Here is a 23,311-nt window from a genome sequence, read left to right as displayed (position 1 = left end):
TCAAATGGCCCTCTTGTCCTCCTGCAAGAGAACAAGCAGCCCGACCATCAGGCTACTTTGCTCATCTGTGTGGGTTCATCTGGAAGTGCCCAGAGGTGGGAGGAGAAGGCAGAGAACTAGAGGAACACTGAGACTTGCCTCGCATGGAGAGTTCTTCATCGGTGCAGGAAACGTAGCGCTGGTCACCGTAGCACTTTCAGAGGTGGGGGCATCAGTGGTGCTGAGCAACAGGGCGTGGCCTGGGCAGAGAGGAAAAGAGTCAAAGATGCACCATCCTTGCGCACTGGAGGGCCTCGGGGTGCAGGGTTAACGGGCCCTGCCCCATGCTTCTCTAGCCTCAGGATATCTCTAAGGGTACAGGTTTCCTGCCACCTCTAATGGATAAGACAGCCTGCTGATCGCTGTCTACAAAACTTGGCTCATGCAAAGATCTTCGTTCCAAATGGCCTGCAATGTCCCAGCACCGTACGTCTGGGTTACTGCATCCTTGATCTCCCAAGGTCACCAGCTTTAGCCCCTAGCCCGGGAGCAGCCTGAAGTATGCTGGACTCCCCCAGGCCCACCCCTGCCCCCCGTTTCCAGTCATGCCAGCGCTTTGCCCTCCAATGGTCTCTAAACCTTCACTGTCTTCTCCCCTCTCCAGAGCCCAGGTCATCCTGTGCCCCATGCCCTGACCAGGAAGACTCATTTATTGTTTTCTAAGCACTGACCTGCCTGAAAACCTGGCAGAACATGAGCCCCAGCCCCATGTGGTGGTGGGAAGAAGCATCTGCAAACCTCCAGGAGTATTTTGTAGATGGTAGGTGCTATGGAGATGGGGCCAGAGTGAGCCCATGACTTTTTAGGGGCCTCAGAGAACCCCAAGTAGGACTTCAGTCCTTCATTTCTATTTTTCTCTCTTAGCAAAGTCTTTATAGAGTTACTACCAAGTAACAAATTCAGGTGGGTCCAGAGCAGAGTAACTAGGCCAGGCCAGAAATCTTAGAAAGCACCCTGCCCATCCTTGAGGAAAAATTAAGTGGCTGAGGTTATGGGACCCAGGAGAGAAAAGGCCTTTCGTGGTCGGTAGGTCATGATGGTTGTCTTCAAATATCTGAAGGGCTGCCTCTGTGGGAGAGGGCATAGTTCAGTTCTGTGGGGTTCCAGGAGACAGAAATCAGGGCCAATGAGTAGAATTTACAGAGGGGTGGGGCTCGATGAAGAAAAGTGGTGTTTGATTCTGACCTGCTAAACAATGGAAAGGGCTACTTTCGGAGGAAGTGAGAGCCCTGTCACTAGAGGTATTCAACAGGGCTGGACATTTCTTTGTTACGGGTGCTGTCAGCGACTATCAGAGCAGAGATGTGAAGATCACGTCTAGCTTTGAGCTGTTTGTCTTCTCTGCTCCTACAGACAGGGCGCTGAGGAGGAGGCAGAGCGGTGAGGAGGCCAGGAGGAGAAGCAGGAGCTCTTGGCCTCCACCTCTGGGGAGGGCCCTGCAGCACTCCCCTGTGGTGCAATAACTCAGCCTCCTTTATAACGGGGCCCAAAGCCAACTCACTAGATGCAGCCAGCTCCGGGGACCGAGGACGGAATTGCACGGGCTCTGAGATCCTCAGTGGCTGATCTGAACATTGTCTTCTCTCACATTTATCATTATTATTAATTCTTAAAGGAATCTGTAGGATGTATGATCTTTGCTTGGAAAGAGAGAAATTTTGGTACAAGGGACTCTAGCTCCACAAAGAGCAGGTAAATACAGGGGAGGGGAAGGGAGAGGAGGGGAAGCGAGAGAGACCCCCTTGCCTGCCATCCTGCAGAGAAGTGGGCCCCAGGGCCTGCTCAGGCCTAGCCGTTGTCTGCAGACCAAGGATAGGCCCATGGCTGGATGGTCTGGCCCCTCCAGTAGCCCAGCTCTTGGAGATATGCTGGCCTCACAGACCTCCTCTGATCCCAAGGCCAGGCCAAGTTCCTCTGATCCCGAGGCCAGTTCCTCCAGGCGTGGAGTCAGCCCAGCCCAGTGTGGGTGGCATCTCTCGGGTGTGTGGAGGCCCTCTGCCCCTCTGGCAGTCAAGCAGGGGCCGTGAGAGGATGGATTCTAATGAGGGGAGGGTGGGAGTTGCCAGCTTCAGCTGGATGCGGGTGGGGGCGGGGTATGATTGAGGAAGGTGGGCCGCAGGCAATGGTCTAGATATGGGGCAAGGTTCCCAGGGCACAGTTCTGGGGCAAATGACACAAGGGCCTCCCTGAGCCTCAGCCTCCCCAGTCATAAAGAGGGCTACAGTTTTCCTTATCTCTCAAGGAGTTCTGTGCCTGAGGCATAGTAGGTTTCAACAAACACTTGTTAAATGAATGGATTATTATTATTGTTGCTTTTATTCTTATCTTTCAGCTAATCCTTGATCAAAGTTCTCATTTTAAGGATCAAAAGGTGACATTAGCCTTGGCTTGATTTAATCATTCTAATGCTCAAGAGAGTGTGAAGAGGGAATTGTGTAGGTGTACCCCAGGGCAGGTCCTCGGGGGAGGTCCAGTGTCTCTGGGGTGGTGCCCCAAGTCTATTGTCTGGCCAGGTGGGCACCAGGGGAAAGGAAGAGAGGGTGGTACCTTGGTGGTCCTGGAACCGGGCATCCTTTAAGGTCCTGACTTGCCACTGGGGCGTGTGGGGTGACAGTGAGCTTTGGGTCCAGCCACAGAATCCATCCTCGAAGTTGCAGTAAAAACCAGCAGGGAGTTTACCTTCAGGGAGAGCACAGGGGTACAGTCATTTCCAGGACTGCTAAAGGCAAAATATGTCAACAGGAAGTAAAGTTAGCCAGGCATGACCATCCTCGTTGATGATAGCTCCCCAGCCAGACCCTCAATGTCTAATCATACTCATAGTGAAGAGAAGCCCAATCCCTAACTTGTACATGTGCTGGTTTATACTTTTCTGATCTTCAGAAAATAATAATATGGGGTATTGTTAACCCAGTTTTATATATGAAAAAGCAGAGGCTCAGAGATGTTAAGCAACCTGACCAAGGTCACACAGCCAACAGGTAACCCAGCTGGGATTTGAACCCAGCTCTTCTGCTTTTAAATTCTGTGCTCTTTATACAGATCCACCATGAACATGATCTTAGAAAAGCCAGTGTGTAACTCACTGAGATACATTTCTAATGGCACAATGATAAGAATGTGGTGGTGGCAGTGGTAGTGTAGGCTGGGGGTTGGTTGGTTTGGGTCCCTCAGATCACCCCTGTGTGCAGAGACACATATTGCTCAAAACCATCTATTTGCTCCCCTTTATTTCCCAACCCCCTTGCAGTTAAGTGAAGCCACATGGCTAGCTCTGGCCAATGACATGTGAGTGGAAGTGTTGTGCATCTCCTGTGGATTGAGGCTGTGAAAAGCCCTGGTGTAATTTTCAGACTCTCTCTTCTGCTAAAGCAGCCAAGGAGAGTCCTCATTCCTGGGGGCACTGCTGCATGATGGTGGCGCTTCTGCCAGCAGGAGAGATCCCATGGGGTAGAGGCCCCTCCCACCCCAACCATTAGTGGACAGGTACCGTAAATGTTATGTTAAGCCACTGAAATCTGGGGATGGTTTATTACTGCCGCATAACCTAGCCTATCCTGACTAAGCAATCCCAGTCCCTGGGGCCTCTTTATATCATCTGTTGGCTCAGCATAAAGGGCCCTGTTATGCTTTTCTCTACATCAGCCCGACCTCGGGTCCCATTAAAGAGGCCACAGTCAGTTCTATAGACCATATATTTCCCCACTGCCCACAGAAGGAGGAGGACAGGAGGAGAGGGGTAGAGAGAGCTCCCTTGCTGCAGTTTACTCGGAGAATGGCTGCAGGGAAGGCTCTCAGCCCCGAGGAGCTAGTGGGCCATTCCAGGCTACCCTGATAGTACCCAACAGCCCCGGCCAGGCCTGTCTCCACACAGCAGCTCTCGAGCCAGACCCACCGCTCTCAGTGTCCTTCCTCTGTCTCAGCCTTCTTGGCAGCTGCAGGCTGACAAAGACGGCCCTACCGCTTCCTGGCTGTGACAGCACCTTAGTGAATTATTACTCATTTCTCCCTGATTCTCTGTGCATTTCAAACAGAGGCAGAATTATAAATTAAAACAGGCTGTCACTGACTTTGAGCATCTCTTCCCATTTATACCCCCCTGAAGAAATCATCCCCCCCGTAAGTGCCGCATGTTCCCCTGATTAAAAATCCAAAAGCTAAGGAGATCTTTCTATTTTATTTTTTATGCCCCCCTCAAGGGATCTCACATTCACTTCTTAGCAAAAACTAACTGGTAGCTGGAAGTGACCTTCCACAAAGTGTCCTTCACACATGTGCTTTAAACTGAAGACCGTGGTGGAAGATTCCAGCAGGCAATGGGCCCCTGGTAGAAGGAAGAGGCAGGGCTGAGCTGGGTCCTGCACAGCGTATCATTCCCTCCATACCCTTTTAGGAGGTAGAGGCAGAGAACTTAGCCTGACTTATGGGTGTTGGTACCTCATCAGCACCAGACACCTGGGCTCTGGTCCTGGCCTCACCGCTTTCCGCTCTGTAACCTCAGGTAGGTCACTTCCTTCCTCAGAGCCTCAGCTCCCTCATCTATACAGTGAGGTAAGATTATTGTATATTTCACAGGGCTGTTTTGAGGACAAAGTAAGAGAGAGAGCGTGGAAACATTCTGCAAACAGAGTTGAGCAAACATAGAGTGGCGGCGGCATTATTAATGATCATTCACGCCCGGGGCAGGGAAACTTCTCAGCAGGGGAGAGGCTGAAACTGCCAACACTGCCCAAGGGGGCAGAGACAGGTCCCTCAGCTGCCTCTCTGGAAATGCCTGTGCCTCCCGCTGGGACAGGAATGAGGAAAGTCACTGGCACTCTCCACCTTCTGGAGGCCCGTCCTTGTCCCACCTTGACATAGGGTCCAGGGTGAGCTGGGACTGAAAGCCCCTTTCTTTTTGGCTGACTGAATACAAGGAGATGAGGTAGGCAAAAATAGTTAGGTCAACGGGCAATTTATGTGCCAATTAAAACCCTGAAGGGTGGGCAGGGGTGCTGAGAGGATTTCCAACCCTGCAAGCACATCAGGGCATGTCCTCAGCAAGACCAGTCCTGCGGATGATGGTGGGGTGGGTACCAGCACCAAGCCCTTGGCAGATCAGGCTGGGTTGGGGAAATTGCTGTGAAGTCCACTGCTGAGCAGTGTTGGCGCTCAGTGTCGCGTCTAAGGTGTCTTCCCCTTTGATCACCTACTCAGTGCTTGGCACATTGTAGGACCTAAATACTTATTTGCTGAATGAAATGGGAGTGGGTTCAGTCCCCTAACCCTTTGCCACTCAAAATGTGGTCCAGGGACCAGTCACATTTGCATCACCTGTGAAACTGTTAGACATGCAGAATCTCAGGTCCCTACTTCCCGACCTACTTAATCAGAATCTGCATTTTTAATGCTCTCCAGGTGACTCCTTTGCACCTTAATGTCTGAGAAGCTGCTCTAACCCACCCTCTTCTTGGGCTGCAGCCAGTTATTTTGTTGGCTGGATGGCCAAATTGGCTGTGTGTGGGTCAATCAATCCCACAACATTTGGCACTTATGACACCTGATTCCACTCTAAGAGACACAAATTGATAGAGTCATAGAGATGTGACCTTAGCAGCAGCTGCCAGGAGCTGCCAAGTATAAACTCCAGGCCAAATGACACTACTTCCTTTCCTTCCTGTGTGACAACTCTGTTAACATTTTTGATGAATATGTGTTATACATTTCCTTGAAAATATAGAGTCATGGGAAAAGTGCTAGAAGAAATACATCAAAATATTATGGTTATCTCTGAATGTCTGAGAGGGAGGATTATGGGCAATAATTATTTTCTCCTGTGTACTTTTTTGATTTTCCAAATGTTTTACAACCAACATGTTTTATTCTACAATAAAGAAATAAACTTAAAAAAACCCCTGTTTTTGCCTGATAGGAAGAGTATCCCCACCAAACCGATGAGATTATTGAGTACGTGGAGGGGGACTGAGCTGCCTGCAATAGCGAGTGAGTCAATGACCCATCCAAGGGATGAAGCGGGGCCACCTGACCCTTTTCTGGGGCACTGCATGTCATTGAGGCCATTGCTCAGGACACACAGGGAACCCTGAAGACACCCTTCAGTGGGTTACAGCAACCTGGGATGTAAACATGGATCGGCAATGTTTAATTAGAAAGAGAAGGTGTACGGTGTAGGTGTGTGGGCTTGGAGGACGGGGTGTGAACGGATTGGATGGAGAAGGACAAGGGCAGTACCACCTCCATTTCAGGTCCCCTACTTATCCCAGCCAGAAATGTCCCACAAGGTTGAGTCTGATAATCTGAATGAAGCTCTAGTGTGTGCGTGTAATTCCTTCTAGGGAAAATGTGGGGAGCTGAGGCTGGGAGTTGACAGGATACAACCTACTTTTCCCCTCCAAATTCCAGCCATGGCAGTTTTTGGTTGAAAACTCTCGCTCAAGATTACTGACCCTCATGGGGGTTCCTTAGAAGACCTGGACATCCCCAACAGGCTTAAAGTGACCACTGCTCAGAGAAAATGTTCTAACAGGTTCCAGACCACCTGGGAAGGACCAAGTGAGGTCAAGAGCATTGTCCTTAATGCACCATGGGCATCAGCACGTCAGCAGGCATCATGTTCCAATTCATATTAGAAATGAGGAAAGTGAGGCCTAGAGGGTGGAGACGAATGATCTGAGTATCCCCCAGAAGAGCCCTGGACGTTCCCTGCCTTTTCCTGGTCCCTTCGTCCTGGGTAGATATGTAGCGAAGGCTGTGCTAGAAACTGCTGGAAACTCACGGAACAAGTGAATCTGGCTTGCAGTGATTAAGAGCATGGGCTTTGGAATCAGACTGGGTCTGAATCACTGCTCAGCCACTGGCTAACAGTCTGATCACAGAGTATTCTGGTTCCTCATCTGTAAGATGGGCGTAATAGCATCACACAGGATTGCTGTGAGGGTGAAATAAGTTAACGCATGAAGAGTATTTGGTGCAGCTCCTGGCATATAGAAAATACTCAATAATGTTAGCTGTTACTATTATTGTTGTTATTATTTTCATGGGGATGGTTTCCAGAATCAACATCAGCCAGTGTGGTAGGGAAAACAGCAAAAATGCCAGAGAGAGTGGGGTACCCAAAAAAGGAAAAGGATATTTACTAAGAGTACTGCCAAGATCAGAGTGGCAAAAAGATTGGAATAATCCTCCTTCTAATTGAACTTCCCTTCTATCAACCGACTTCTGTAGCAAAGAGCTCCATGGGGGTGTTCTTCAGGGTGGAGTGGTCATTCTGACAGCTGGTCAGAACAGCTTTTCAAGTGTGGCTGAAAAGCCTTCTGGGCTCCAGGCGCCTGCCTTCCTTACTGGAACCAGGCTGCCCTCAAGCTTGGAGTTGGCTCTGAAAAGGCATTAATGGCAAGCCCCGAAATGGTGGGAAAGTACCCTAAGTCCACAATAATGGGCTGGATCCTGCAGGCTCCAAGCTCTAATCATGGCTCTGTTCCTGACATGCTGTGTGACCCTGAACAAATCAATTACCTTCTCTGCGCTTTCATTTTCCCAGTTGTAAATCAGGACATGGACTTCCTGACCCGTGTCTCAGCTGGGAAGTGGGTATCAAAAACTTTAAAAAGGCCAAAGCAAAGTCACACAGCTCAGAGGCACTGCTGGAAATACTATAGAGACAAATAACTAGAGAGACACACAGACAGGTCCCGGTCCAGGGCAACATGGGCAGGCCTAGCTTCCTCTTGGTCCATGTGTGTAGTGAGAGCTCTGAGAGGAAGCCAGGAGCAGAACAGTGCGGAACGAGCAAAGGGCTTACCTGCAACTCTTTACCGAGTTTTATCTGAACAACCACTATTCCATGATTATTGGAAAACTTCATTGGAAAGTTTTGTATAAAAAGGACAATTTTCAAATTGAAAAATGCATTTCTTTATAGCTTCATTTAAAAGGGAATAAATAAAACCTTTCTTCCCCTAAGGGAAGATCTGTCCTCCAAATGACCTGGGGGCCACTGTTACCTTCTTAAAAGCTACTTGGCAGGTCACAGCATCTTGGGGCCGGTGTATCTGAGGGGAGGGGCATTTGTTGGGTGTCCGAGCTCCACAGCACCCCAGGCTGCTGCATCCTTTCCCAACCACAACACCTTTGTTTCACTCCCTGCCCCTGTGTTGGATTTACAGCACTACGAGGACAGATGCCGTGTTACTTGTCCCTGCTCCAGGATCTAGCTCACTTTTTAGCTCATTATATATGTGTTCTAGAAGTGTCCGTGGTTGCCCTGGAAAAAACTTCCAGAGTGTTTACTCCTTGCCAGGGAGCAGCTGAGAACACTGTGTTCAAGTGAAGGGAGCGCTGGGCTGGGGGTCTAACTCTGGCCCTGACTACCAGTGCGACCTCGGCAACCTGTTTCCTCCAGGGAACCCAGGTCTCCCAACCCATTTATTCATTTTAATCAACAAAGAGTCAATGAGCACCTATGCTGTGCCAGAAATCCTTTGAGATCTTGGTATGGGGAAGAGTACCAGGCCCCCTCTGTCCACAGTGAGGGAGAGAGACATGGAAGCCACCTCCATGAAATGTGACGGATGCACACCCACTAGGATAGCTAACATAAAAAAGCAGATGAATAGTAAGTTTTGATGAGGATATGGAGAAATGGGAATCCTTACAGAATACTGGTGGGACTGTCAGATGGTATAGCCATTCTGGAAAACAGCTTGGAAGTTCCTCAAAATGTTAAATATAGAGTTACCATCTGACCCAGCAATTCTACTCCTAGGTAGGAAATTTCATTTCCAAGAGGAATGAAAACATCTGTCTATACAAACACTCGTACATGAATGTTCACAGCAGCATTTTTCATAAGAGCCAAAAAGTGGAAACAACCCAAATGCCCATCCACTGATGAATGGATAAACAGAATGTGGTACAGCCATACAATGAAATATTCTTTGGCGATAAAAAGGAATGAAGTACTGATATATGCTACAGCACGGATGGGCCTCAAAAACATTATGCTAAGTGAAAGAAGTTAATCACAAAAGACCACATATTACATGATTCCATTTATATGAAATGCCCATCTGTAGAAACAGTAAGTAGATTACTGGTTACTCAGGGCTAGGCAGTGGGTGAGGGGGTTGGGGGGGGAGGGATTGGAGGTAAATGAGGAGAGATTGCGAGGGGTTTCTTTTTGCAGCGATAAAAATGTTCGAAAATTAGATTGTGGTGATGGTTGCACAGTTGTGACTACACTAAATCGTACACGTTAAACAAGTGAATTGTATGGTATGAAATTATATCTTTAAAAAGCTGTTAAAAAGTAATGAATGTTACGGTGCATGGATTCGGGGGGGCGGGTTCCAGAGGAAGAAGAACCAACTGTACTTGTGGGAAATGGTCAGAAGAGGCTTCCCAGAAGGATTGACTCTTGAGGTGAGTGCTGAAGGAGCAGATGTGACTTAAGATGGGAAAGGGCATTCTGGGGAAGGGATAGGACACAAACAAAGCCAGGGAGGTGTGAGGGAGCTGAGAGGTGGTTTGATATGGCTGGAGCTGGGGTACATGGAAGGTTGGGAGGAGGAGGGAGGCAGGTGGGTGATGAAAGAAAGGCTTAAAACGTGACGGAGGTCCAGGCGTAGAGGGCTTCTCATGTCGCGTTAGAGCTGGGCTTTAGTCTGCACCTTTTCTCTATGCATGAGGATGTTGACAGCATAGCTTATAAGATCTTGCTTGGTTCTTAATTATATACTGTTTCTAGACCATGGGTCTTAGCCCTGTCTTTTGAAGACTGTGCAGCTTTTGAAAGTTGCCACCAAAAGGACACAAGTGGCACTGGTTGTAAGGGAGGTCATTCAAGCCTCGGATGGTGGGGGAAGGAGGGCATGTGGGCATGGGTGGGGTGGGGTGGGGCAGCCTCATCTACTCACTGCACAGCTGGCCCTCGTCTTCTCCCTGGGCACAGTCCCGGTGGAAGTCACAGGCCTGCCCGAGCTGGAGGACTGTCCCGTTCCAGCAAGTGAAGGAACTCTGCAAGGCCATCTTGGAGCCCGGGGATGTTCCTGGAGAGCACACAGAGACACACGACACTGGTCAGCTTGGGTGGCCCCGTGGGAAGGCTGCGGGGAGAGCATCCCTCCCATGCCATTCACATCTCAAGGTCTGAGACAACCCCTTTTTAATCTGGCCGAAACCAGGGTCAGCACCAGGAGGCTAAGAGGAAGTCAAAGCCCTAACCCCCCAGGCCCCTGGCTGCGATGTGAGTAGTAGAGTGGCCCGAGGTTTGAGCCGTGTTCCCCAACACTTTGGGATCCTCCAGCCCACGGCTTTAGTGTGCCAGGTGGACAGCTACAGGTGGAGTCTCATCTGCACACAGGCAGCTTTCCCCTCAAGGTCAAATTTGGGGTACCAACAGGCACATCTGGTCCAGTATATCGTCCCCATGCTCTTGAGCCCAGATTCCACCACTGGAGTGACTAAAACACACAGCACTTTCTGTTTTGAAATGAAAAGAACGCCATCGTAAGAGCAGGGCTCTGGGCCCTGGATTGGCCCCTCCATGAATGGCTGTGTGATGCTGACCCTCTTCCTTCTCTTTCTGGCCCCCTGTCTCCCCATCTACAAAAGGAGGGGTTTTGATGCTATTTCCAAGGTCTTGTCCAGTTCTGAAATTCTTAGATAAGTCATATTATCCAGTGGAGGAAGGGAGAGGGGGCAGTTTATAGCGAACATATTAGCAGATATTTGCTTTTGTATCAAGAATGATGAGTAATGATAATTTATTAACCTGTGACCTCAGAGAGCCAAGCTTCAGCTGGCCTGGCCCAGCCTGCCTACTGAATGGGTCCCTTGCCTGGGGACCGCCTAGCAAGGGCCTGGCTGGTGTTTCTGACTGTGCCTCCTGACACCCAGCCTCGGTTGGTATGGGATGGGGGAGCCTCCAGCCCCTGTGGAGATGAGCAGGCAGGGCCCACCTGGGTTGACCTCCTATCCCCACCCCCCAGGTCTGGCTGCCTTGCTCTCTGTCCTATTTCCTAGCTCTATCCCGATGGTAGCTGGTGCCTCAACAATCTCCCCATCCCCATACTACCTACCTCAATGCTCAGCTGGGTGGTGGAGAGGATGAACCAGGACCCTCACTTGGCCAAGCCCCACAGCTTCTCTGGGCCTCACATGAGGGGTGGGCTTCTTTAACCCTGGCTGTGAAACTAGACTCTTCTTTATTAAATTTTATTTTAATAAAATCTTACAGCTGATTGTGATGTGGGACTCTCCAGTTTAGATGATCTGTAAAATTCCATGATTTTCTGGTTCCCAACAGCGCTGAAACTAACATCAAGACCAGCCTCTTTACTTCTAGAATCCCTCTGTATACCTCAGCCCATCTGGCTCTGTAAAGAAGCCAGGCAAGTCTTAATAGTGTCCATTTCCTAAGTGGGGAAATGGAGTCAGAGTGGTTAAGTGACTTGCCTAAGGTCACACAGCTGATAAGTGGGATTTAGACACAGCTTGTCGGACTGCAAAGCTGGCCTCTCCATCTTATGGAAAGGGGGTGTTGGAGGTGGCCCTGGGTCCTCTTTCACAGGCCAGTCCAGATAAGGCTCAATTTGTCAGCTGATGGCGGATGGCTACCTGGCATTTTCAGACCAGCCTCCAGCCTGGCTGGGCGTTCTCAGTAGCTCCTGGGCATGGGAAACACCAGCCCTTCTTCCTTCAGGGAATCATATCCAAACCCTTTAACCTGTTCTTAAAGGTCCTTTGTGATGTGGGCCCAAATTTCCTTTCCGGTCTCACCTCTCTCTGTCTCTCCCCATGAACGCTGTGCTCTAGACCCATCTGGCATTGGTTCGTTGCAACCTGGCGATAGAACACACCTGTATGCTCCCATCTTCTCCACTGAGCTGCTTGAGTCTCTTTGTGTTCCCAGCCCTAGCCAGTGCCTGGCCCCTGGGAGGGTTCACAAAAACCTTGCACATTAGGTTATGCTTCTGTGGCTGGCTGAATAATGCTGTGCCCCGCCCCCAATACCCATATCCTAATCCCCCAAACCTGTGAATATGTTACTTTATGTGGTGAAAGAGACTTTACTGGTGTGATCAAGTTAAGGATCATTAGGTGAGAGATTATCCTGATTATCCAGGGGGGCCAATATAATCACAGGGTTCTGACAAGAGGGTGACAAGAAAGTCAAAGTACGAAGTAGACCTGGTGATAGCAGCAAGAGTTTGGAGTAAAGTGAGGAAGAGGTCAAGGTATTTAGGATAATAAGAAAAATTCTCCTTCACTTTTGCTTGGTGATTTCTATTTTCCAAAGTATTTTTTCTTATGCCTTATACATGATCATGAAATACAGTTAGGACCTTACGGCCCTCATTTCCAGCCCGACCGAAGAAAACATGAGCCAAATAAAACGCCTGTAAAGACTTCCTCAACTTGGAAACAAATGTAAGCTGTGTCCTGTTTTATTCACACCTTATGATTAGGCCTTGTTTCTCATCGTGTGTTTTCACGAACACATGCACGTTTCATATACCAATTATTTGTCATTCCCCAAAGAGCTTTTACTTTTAGTTTCTTTTACTTTCCTTCACTTGAAAAATTTATGCCTATTGTCTAAAGTTCAAAACCAGGGTAAAAATCAACAAAACAATGCCCAGAATCCCACTATCCAGAGGCCGTCATTTTTTACGTCTCGGTAGATTTCTCTTTGGTTTTTTTTGGCCTATGCTTTAAAAGTGTGTATAGTTGTGTCATATATGTATGTTGCTTAAATTAATTAAGATTATATCACAAGCTTTTCCAAGGGCTTAAAAAGTCCTCATAAGGATACTTTTTAATGGCTATAATACTACGTGATATGTACCATAATTTATTTCAACATCAGTCAATGACTGGATTGTTAGATTGTTTATAATAACACTTTGAAGAGTATCGTTGAGCATAAACTTTCGCCCGCTTTTCAGATTATTTTCATAGGATAGATTCCCAGAAGTGGAATTACTGAATCAAAGGGTATAAACATTTTAAAGGCCCTTGATACATATTGCCAAATTGCTTTCTAGAAGTTAATCCAATTTACACTCTCACCAGCTGTGTTCATACATGCATGTTCCTCTTACTACATCCTGGCCAACCCTGAATATTATCATTATTTTTAACTAAAAGTATCTCCCTGCTGTTTTATTTGTATTTCTTTGATTGCAAGGGTGAATATTTTTTTCCACGTGTTATTAGCTTTATTTTACTCTGATTTTTAGGGAATTGCCCACTTCCTTTTGCCAATTTATCTGTTAGGGTATTCATGTTTTCCTGTTGAATTGTACGAGATTATTAATAAGGATGTGAAACTATTTATTACATGCTTCACATTTTCCCCCAGTATTTTACGTGTATTTTCATTCTGTTTATAATGATATCTAGGAGTTTAAAAGTTGTACGTAATCCAAACCTATCCATATTTTCCTTGGTGATTTCTTCTTCTTCTTTCGCGCCTTAGAGAATTTGTTCCATGTGGGGTTGGTAGGTAATGTGTGGGTCGCCTTTCGTAGTCTTTGGTTTGCCCTCTCATTGCTAAGGTTGCCCTCTCATCAGGGAACGTCTTCCACCAACTCCTCCTCTTTCAGCAATGGGGATACAGATCTCACCCCCTCATCTGTGACATTTACATGGATTCTCCCATTCTTTCCCCATCCATGGACTGTCCTTTCCCCTAGGCTACCATAGCACATTACTTCTTCTTGCATTTAACTTGGCAGACATTCTGGTGTTATATTATAACCAGCTGTTTGGATGCCTGTCTTCCTCACCAAACTCTAAGTGACTTGAAGGGAGGCATCAAGTCTTATCTTCATGAATCTATAACAGTACCTTGTATAGAGGTCTCCCCACCCCAATATTTGGGACTTGAATTTCACTATGTATTATCCGTTGAAGCTATCATCATGCCCATTTTATAGTTGAGAATACAAAGGCTCATAGTGGTTACATGGATTGCTGGAGAGATTGGTGGAAACCCACATTTTCACATCTTGTTCTCTATCCTTTGTACCATGTCTGTCTATGGGGTCCCCCCTCCCCAGGTGATGAGTGTCCTCAGGAGTGGTGATAATGGGTAAGAAAGGGCAGGGAATCAGTATCCCTGCCCTTTACTCCCAAACCTGGACAAAGAAAGGGTCCAGTCGTGGCAGGGGCATGCTGCTTCCACTCTCTGGGTGCCCCAGTGTTTATCCCCAGGACCTCTCTGTTGCACAGCCACAGCCCAGAGAAGCCAGCCCCTTAGGCCCTGCTTCTACCAGCTCCTCCCCATCTCCTCTCCCAGGCTCCTCCATACCACAGGGAACTTTAGTTATGCTTGTGAGAGATTCAATTAGATGGATGCCTAGTACTCTGATCTCTTCTACCAGCCCAAACTCAAAACTAATGAAGCACAACAAAAAACAACTGCTCTGTCTTCTCCAGTTCTTTTTTTTATGGGGCCCATAAATTCCAAGGAGGAAAGTACCCTTGGTGAATGGTTTTAATCAAGGGCCTGAGTTTCTGAAACAGCATCCTTTCTGTGGTTGTGAAATGATTGTTCTGGCTTGTGGAATAGGGTAACCTGAGGCCCTGGATGGTCACAGCCTGCTCCAATGCAGCAAGGAAGGGGCGGAGCTTAGACAAAAAGATCCAGCACCCACTTTCTGCTGGCACATCCTGATGCCTTCCAGCCACGAGTGCCTGTGATTCCTGGAAACCACTGAAACACCAAATGCCCTAATCACAGCAAGATTAGGGAGAGCTAAGATCAAGCCACTCTGGGGAGAACTGGTGTCTGGGGATCTTTTGTTAGCAAGGGTCTTCTGTATGGAAATTTATTACCTTTGAAAGGTAGTTCTTCCCAGAATAACAATATAAGTCACTGGGGGTAGTAAACTGTCACTATTCCTTACCTTTGTATAGCATTGTAAGAGCTTACAATGTGCTTTCCTAATCCTTCTCTCTTTGAACTTCATAAAAAACTGGTAGAATAGTTATTATTATTCCCATTTGATTAATCAGAAGACTGAAGATTCAAGAGATTAAATAATGGAGAGAGAAATGCTTTCTAAATAGTAAGGCACTACAAAATGCAACCAATTACTTGCTAGGTGCTTTGCCTGAGGTCTCACAGCTAGTAAACCACAGGGAAGGCCCAGAACCTGGTCAGATGATCCCGGGTGGGGTACTTCTCCCATCACTTGGATTAGATCGCCTTCTGGAGCAGCACCCTGACGGCCCAGCGAGTCACTTGGGAAGTTAGAAATACTGTTGATGTTCAGGGCCCACCTGGACCAATGAAACCAGTATCTTTGGAGGACGGGCCCTTGGCACTGGTGGTTTTAAAAGCTCCAGGGATGATTTTCATGAGCATAGGGTTGAGAACCACTTCCTTGGAGGGCTGGCGGATTTGCCCCTGAGCACCTATGTGTCTTAGGTGGGTCTTTTACCTCTTGGGGTCTCCACTGTCCCCTGGTACAATGAGGGGGTGGCCTCGAACCCAACCTCCAAGACCCCTTCCATCTTCGACATCCTGATTCTGGGGTTCTGAGCAATGGTTGTTGGTGGCTCTCTGTTTATAGGGTTGACCTGATATAGTTTGTGTCGTCTTTATTAATGCTGACCATTTAATGACTTCCTTGGAGCCTGCTGCCAAGTCACTCACCCACCAAGCTTCCCCTGGTATCCTCATGTTGGCTTTTCCTGTCTCAGTCATCTGTCATTTGCATCCTGGAACATCTCTCCTGAAACAGCATGCCACTTGCTTGCCCATTTATCTCCTCTGGGTGCAGTAGAAATCAGTTCAGCTTTGCACCTGAGACACGTGTGGCCCGGGTCAGGTTACATGAACCGCTATTTGACACCATGGGTGACTCATTGGGTTCACTTGCTAGGAGTGATTCCTTCTCCCTAATTGCGCATTCAAAACAGAAACCCACACATACTCCCCTCCTTCAATCATGTCTTGGAGATTTGATACTACAAAATCTACACAACTCTCCTAACTCAAATTTCTTTTTTTAAACAAATGTCAAATTTTAGGGCACTTAATTAATTTTTAATTATGGTGATTTATGTGGCATTAAAAAAGGCACATTTGTATCAGCTTTCAGGCCATCTCCCACCTGCTTGCTCTTGCCTAACTGATGACACTCATTAAAGGGGGAAAATTGAGTGCTGCATCAGTGAGAAGGGGGTCTTGCTCTTAAAGAGAAGGGGAGATGACGTGTGGGAGGAGGCTGACTTCCACAGCATGGGGAGGTCAGAAGGCTGGGCCAGGCTCCCAGTGGAAACTTAGTGTTTCGCGGGACGAGGAGAATCAGGTGCTCAAGGGTGAACAAGCCCAGAGACATGAAAATGGATGGTGACATGATGAGGACGTAGCCACAGTGCTCACAGGCTAACAGCCGCCGCCTCTGCGCTGACGTTAATGGGGATGTTGGAAGGTCTGAGAACTGTGTAAATTAAGCCTGGCAGAGACCAGTCCTGCTGAGGGCTTTGGCCTCATAAATTGTAGTGTGGACAACCTCATTAAAGAACTGGCATCTTGGGTTCCTACTCAACATATAAATTGGTGAGGAGAGGGCCCGGCTACAGAGGGCCCAGCGGGCTGGGTGAGGAAGTGCTGTGCTGGAAGTCTGGAGAGCTGGTTCGAGGCCTCGCCTTTTGCCACGAGGCCTCTGGGGCCATGAGCAGGTCACTCCTCTGGGCCTCAGTTGCCTTGTTTGCAGACTCTCCGCAGCCAACCACTCACACTGACCACAGGCTTAGGCTACTGCCTTGATGGTGGGTCTGTAGACCCTCTGCATCAGTCACATGGAGCTTGGAAATCAGGCTGCTTCCGGGGCCCCACTGCAGACCTACAGAGTCAGAACATCTCGGGGGGACTCTGGATCCAGCATGTTCCACGAGCTCCCTCGGTGAAAACTGGGTGCACCAAAATCTGAGGACCTCTAGTGTTAGGGAAATTAATGGATCTTCAGTTCCTTCTCCCCTTGGAAGAATCCCAAGCCTTCCAGCACCACCCTCTCTCTCACCGTGACAATTCCTTCCTTGGTCCAGAGTTCTCAGAGTTCGTTTCATGCCTAGATTCCATTTCTGTTATGACTCCAGCAGGCCCAAGGCACCACTTTGTTAGTTTGTGTTGAAGAGACCCCTAAGGTGCAGAGAAACTAATACTAGCTTCCAGTCTTCTCTTCTGCTAGCTAGTGGTATGAACCCTGACACAGCTCACAGGCTTCTCTCTTCTGTAAGTTGGAAAGGCTATCTAATTTACAGGATTTTTGTGAGGATCAAATGACATTGGGTACATAAAACAGTATGTGGGGTTCTTATGAGCTAATTTTAGAGAGTGTCCCAAGGAGTTTGGGAGAATTGGCCATGGAGGTTGGGTGGGAAGTGGTCAATGAAGGGGTTGGACAGGCCAAATTTGGGGGACAGAGAGCACCTTTGGGGATCCCTCACATCGCACAGTAGAGGTGACGATCTACAGGGCCAGACCTTTTCAGCAAAGCAGTGGCAGAAACAAACCCAATAGTAATTTGCAACATAAATAATAGCTATGAAGAGTAATTGCAATGATGAATTTTCAAGATTATTTGTCTCTGGAGTCACCCCTACCACCAGAGTTAGCTTTCTGAGCCCAGCTCCTTTTGGGTCCGAATCCAAACCTTTGCTGGTTTCCACAGGATTCAGTCCAAACTGTGGCTTAGCACACCCGGAACAGCCCACTTTCCCAGATCACTGTGTTCCTTTGCATCTTCAGCTAAAGACTATGACTTGCAGTTTTTTGAACATGCAGCCACGGCTTCAGCCTTTGTGTAAGTCGATTGGGTGGGCTAGAATCGTCTTCTCCATCTGAGCAACTCCTCCTAACTCAGATGTAACTTTCCCCAGTTGCTTGCTTTTCTCTCTTGAAGGAAGACAAATGCCTCCCACTGGGGTGCGCTGGCAATTGCTATACACCTGTAACTGTGAACTCAACTCCCCCATTGGGCAATTATGCCTGCATTGCTCACTTCTCCCACTAAATTCTAAATTCTTTGAGGCAGGGGGTCCATCGTACTTATTTTATCTCCTGGAGAGTGCCTGGCACATGGCAAGCGTTAATGAATGTATGTTGAAGAAGTACAAAATAGATCACCAAGTTTAAGTAGAAGAACAGGGTGAGGTAGAATTTCCTTGCATTCTGGAAACTGCTAATTCCTTTAGGTTATACTGTAGCAATTCCACACACACATCCCCCCTCAGCCAAATCCCATTCAAGCTTTTCATTATTGAATGACTATGTTCAAAGCTTCTACTAAGAGCCTGGGGTTAGAGTAGTGAACAGAGGGTGACATGGGTGACCTAGTTTGATAGGTGGGCCATGGGAACCCTCTCTGGGGAGGAGATATTTGAGCTGATACTGAAGAATAAGAGAAGTCAGCCGTGTGAAAAGGCTGTGGAGGAGTAAGAAGTGCATTGCCGGTGGTGGGAAATGACGCTAATGATCTAAGAACAGAGCAAAGGCCAGTGTGGCTCAAAAAGTCACAAAGGGTTGGGTCATGAAGAGTCACTGGGGAGGAAGGCAGAGGCCCAGTTGGGCGGGATCTTGCAGGCTGTGAGGAGGGGTGTGAATTTTGCTGAAGGGGTTTAGGCAAGAGACTGAAAATAATGTCATTGATTTTTAAAGAGGTCATTCTGAGCGATTTAGGGAGAATGGATTAGAGAGGGCAATAGAAGTGGGAAAACCAGTTCATAGACCATTGTAAGCGACCAAGCAGGTGATGAAGGCAACTTGCCTGAGCCTGCTGGTGGTGGAGCTGGTAAGAAGTGAGTCATGTGAGCTTCGTGTTGGAGGTGACCCTGACAGGACAGGCTGATGGCCTGGAGGTGAGGCTGAGGGAGAGGGGACATCAAGGATGGTGCTAGGGTGAAAGCATGGCTGCCAGCTGACATGACAGAGCTGGTTTCTAAATCCCAGTTCCTCAGGGTCGGTCTCCATGTAAACTTATGAAGAACCACAAGGATTCCTGCAGGCCATCAGTAGGAAAGCAGTGTGTGTTTCATTTCTGCGGTTGAGCTCTCCTAAAAAATTAAAAATTTTCTCTTTGTAGCCTCAATACCCCTTGATTTTGTTGCATGGTCCTTTTTCCAAGGTTTCTCTATGCGACATTTATCTTCATTGCTTCATTGAAAAGACAAAGCAATAATTTTATTTTTAATGTTATAAACGACCTCGGTGCACATTTACCATTAATCTCCCTGAAAAGCGATGACATTTAACCATTCTGCACCACAGCTCCCCATATACTATGTCATTTTCTCCTCTTGTTTGTTCAGTAAGCAATGAACAATTCCAGTTGCACCTTGGAGAATTAATACTAATCACAAACAAATTACATCTACAACTGAGACCACTGGAGGGACTATGCAGATGACACAGTGGAGAAGCCGGCTTGGGATGGAGAGCAAGAGGGCGTAGAGATCATTCAGACTGGATGAGTAGAGACAGGAATGCTGATTAGGGGGAGTGGTCCCATGAGGCATCTCCACAGAAGGGAGTCAGGTAGTTTTGACTTCTTGAAGACAGATGAGAGGTCATCTTGCCTCCATTCCATCCATGGAAGCCATGGTGGAAGGATCGGCTGCTCGATGAAGAGACAAGATAGCCATTGGGTGCTGATGCAGATATCAATCACGATGAGAATAACTACCACCCTCACCATTCACTGAGTGCTTATCATCTTCTAGGGACTGTATTAAAGGCTTTCTGTGCATTATTTTATTTAGACCTACAGCAACTCTATGAAGTAGTTATTATCTCCAATTTACTGAGAAGGAAACTGGGACCCAAGGTCATAGAGACAGATTTTATGTCTACCTGACTCTGAAGCCCATGATCTTAATCAATATGCTAGACCTACCCGGTGGAAAAGGCCACGTTAGAAGCCCCAGAAGTAAACAAGAGGGAGGCTGGCGGACCGCAAGCAAGTGGAGTGCCAGAGAGAAAATGAGCAGTAGGCTGGAGACGGAGGCCCCATCGCCCTGGGAATGTGGAGGGGCGGAGGGCGAGGCTGGCTCAGATTCTGGACTGGCTTCTAGGCCCTCAAGTGCTGGTCAAATGTTTTTAGGGGAGCGATGGACCAGGTAGGTGCTAAGGCAGGCTCTAGGCATAGGGGAATAAGATAGGACTTGAATATCAGAATTCATAGTTTATCCCCTGGGCTGGACAAAAATCTCATCTCTATCAGAGGCTTTTGGGGTCAAAGGAGATAGCTATGGAAAAGTACTCTGTAAACAAGTGAGTGTAGCAAGTGATTAAGATTTTATTTTTATTATTAACCACCTGACATTCCCATAGGATCTCACTGAAGCCACAAGAGGCTCACTCCTCACCTCCTTTGTCTTTACTGAAATGTTACCTTCTCAGTGAGGCTTTCCCTGGTGACCTGAACTAAAATCTCTCCCCTGACCCCACCCTAGACATTTCCTGTCTCCCTTCCCTGCTGTATTGTTTCTCCTTGCTACTTACAATTGGGCAATATACAATAGCCTTATTAGTTTTGTTGATAGCCTTTCTCCTCCACTAGCATTAAGAGGATGGAGAGCTTAGTCTGTGTCTTCACTGCTGAATTCCCAGTTCCTAGAACAGTGCCTGGCATATAGTGGGCTCTCAATAAAAGTTTGTTAAAAGAATAGGTTATATACGCTCTTTAGTAAATAACTTTGGGCAGTGGTTTCAGAAGCAGGATTTATGTTTTACTCACAATTTAGAATTTGTATTTTTGAGAAAAGGCATTTCACTGAGGAGGACTTCATGTGGTCCCAACCCCCATGGCTCCACGTGTACATAGCTGGGATTTGTCTATATAAAAACCAAATCATGTAAGAGGCTCACTGCGTGATTGTGACCTGCTCTGTCTGAAGACCTCACTCAGTGCTGCCAACCCAGTTCAGGACGATGGCTGCACACTCACGTGTACAGTGAAGCACTAACTGGGGAAGGTGGGCTGTTGAGGAAGCTGCAGCAGGCATGGGCTGCTGGGACCTTGCCACACGGGGTGGGAGGAAAGAAGTGATGGCCGATTCACAGTAAGTAGCGAGAGGCTGAGACACTGTCAGGAAGTACTTTCCATTCCAGGCTCAAAACTAAGAGGGAGGCTGGGACCAGGCCCCAAGCTATGAATGTTCAGTGTTCCAGTCAGAGTCAAGATGAAGAAAGCTTTCCTTGGAGGAAATGTGAAGAGCTTCTGTGTTATTCATTTAGATAGGCAAAGAAATCTGGAAAGGGGGTAGAGTCTCCTATGAAAAGATCAAGGTCACTTGCTTTGTCTAGGAGTCAAGAATCTCTCTACATTTTTGATTTTTAGTTCTCTTCTAAGACTTTCATGTTGGGGTCTGACGTTCTCAGAACCACAAAATTGGGAGAAATCTAATGAAGAAGGAAAGCTGGATGATAAGCAGGGAAGAAGGTTAAAAAAATAATAATAAGAAGAAATAATATTCAATGGGTACCTACTATGTACCAGCCATTTTTTGTGTGTATTATCTTTCACTTGATTCTTTGAATGGACATAACTGAAATATATAAGAAGATGCGTGATTTAGAATGGTTACCATAAAAATGTGGAAAATAGCAAGTGTTGGCAGGATGTGGAGAAGAAACTGGAGCCCTGTACACTGTTGGTAGGAATGTAAAATGTGCAGTCAATATGAAAAACCGTATGGTGGTTCCTCAAAAAGTTAAAAATATAATTACCATGTGATTCAGGTATTCACTTCTGGGTATATATCCAAAATAATTGAAAGCAAGGTTTAGAAGAGATATTTGTATATTCATGTTCATAGCAACATTATTCACAATAGCCAAAAGATGAAAGCAACCCAAATGTCCATCAACAGATGAATGGATAAATAAAATGTGGTATATACATGCAATAGAATATTATTCAAACTTAAAAAGGAAGGAAATTCTGACACATGCTACAACATGGATGAACCCTAAGGACAATACGCTAAGTGAAACAAGCCAGTCACAAAAAGATAAATACTGTGTGATTCCACTTATATGAGGTACCTAGAGTAGCCAAATTCATAGGAATTCAAATTCCACAAATAGTGGAATGCTGGTTTCCAGGGAATGGGGAGAGGGGAGAATGGGGAATTGCTGTTTCATGGGTACAGAGTTTCAGTTTTGCAAGATGAAAAAGTTCTGGTAATTGGTCGCATAACATGAATATTTTTAACACTACTGAACTGTACACTTAAAAAGGGTTTCATGTTACATGTATTTTACCACAATTTAAAAAAACCCAAGAAGATGATTATGCTGGCTTTCCTAAGTATGATTATCAGCCTATTGATTTATGCTGGCCTTGAAAATAAGCCCTAATTAAGATGGCAGGGCAAGAAGACATCAATATGGCCTAATGAGAAAAACCCGTTGCAGTGGCTCTCCGAGAAGTTCAGGTTCTTCTTCTTCTTTCCTCTTCTTTTAAATCCCCCTTCTGTTTGGCTTCCAGTGGAATATGCTGGCGTGTGAGGCACTGTTCAGGCACAGCAAGAACACACTGGCCTGGCGGTGAGGAGGCCTCAGATCTGCCTTGACACTGCCATGTACTAGCCGAGTGATGTTGGACCAGGCCTGTGCCCTCTTGGCCTCGGTCTGCTTATCTGTAAAGTGATGGGGTTGGACCAGATGAGCTGTAAGGGGCTCCCTCCCCACTGCTGTGGGTCAAAGACTCAGCCAACCACAGGGAATAGTGGAGAAGAGTTCCATTTGTAGGAGGAGGGTGCCAGGTGGGCTGGGGGGAGTAATGGTGATAAATGTGCATGACAATTTGGAAAGCCTATGGGGAGACTCCCAGCTCAGCTAGAGCCCTCTCAGCCTCCACTCTTGCTATTAAATGTAGGGCACATCATGCTGAGGGCTGCTTCAGGCCCAGCAGATCCCCAGGCACACAGGGCTCCATTTCCACTACTATGAGTATTTCCTGAACACCCAGGGGGTTTCCTGCCCGGTACTATATGCTTGAGAGTAAAGTGCTACCGAACAGAGTTTACAATTTCCTTTAGAGAAAACAGGTGAGAAAAGAGACAAGATTTGATGAAACAGATATTTGAGGACACCTACAGGACTGTTCATGCCCACAGGTCTTAGGCAGACCTACAAAGTCGCAGGGGCACAGACACATGTGTCCTCTCTCAGTTCAGGGAGAGTCCAGAGAGGAGAGCGGTTCTGCTAGGGAACTTCTGGGAGTACAAGGACGACCCATTTTAGATGGACATG

General features: G+C 47.2%; 1 protein-coding gene across 1 annotated transcript in view; it reads right to left on the bottom strand.

The window, feature by feature from the left end:
• ALK (ALK receptor tyrosine kinase) overlaps positions 1-23,311 on the bottom strand; it is a 738,293-nt gene that overhangs the window by 114,552 nt on the left and 600,430 nt on the right. Inside the window, exons 7-9 of the mRNA XM_036872826.1 lie at positions 9,954-10,085; positions 2,587-2,718; positions 139-239 (exon numbers count right to left, since the gene is read on the bottom strand). Coding sequence (XP_036728721.1) covers positions 139-239; positions 2,587-2,718; positions 9,954-10,085 — 365 coding nt within the window. The remainder of the gene's footprint in view (positions 1-138; positions 240-2,586; positions 2,719-9,953; positions 10,086-23,311) is intronic.

Source organism: Balaenoptera musculus, chromosome 13 (assembly GCF_009873245.2).
Source record: "Balaenoptera musculus isolate JJ_BM4_2016_0621 chromosome 13, mBalMus1.pri.v3, whole genome shotgun sequence".
NCBI classification, from domain to species: domain Eukaryota; kingdom Metazoa; phylum Chordata; class Mammalia; order Artiodactyla; family Balaenopteridae; genus Balaenoptera; species Balaenoptera musculus.
The sequence above is the reverse complement of the archived record's forward strand: the minus strand, read 5'-3'. Positions and strand labels throughout refer to the sequence as shown.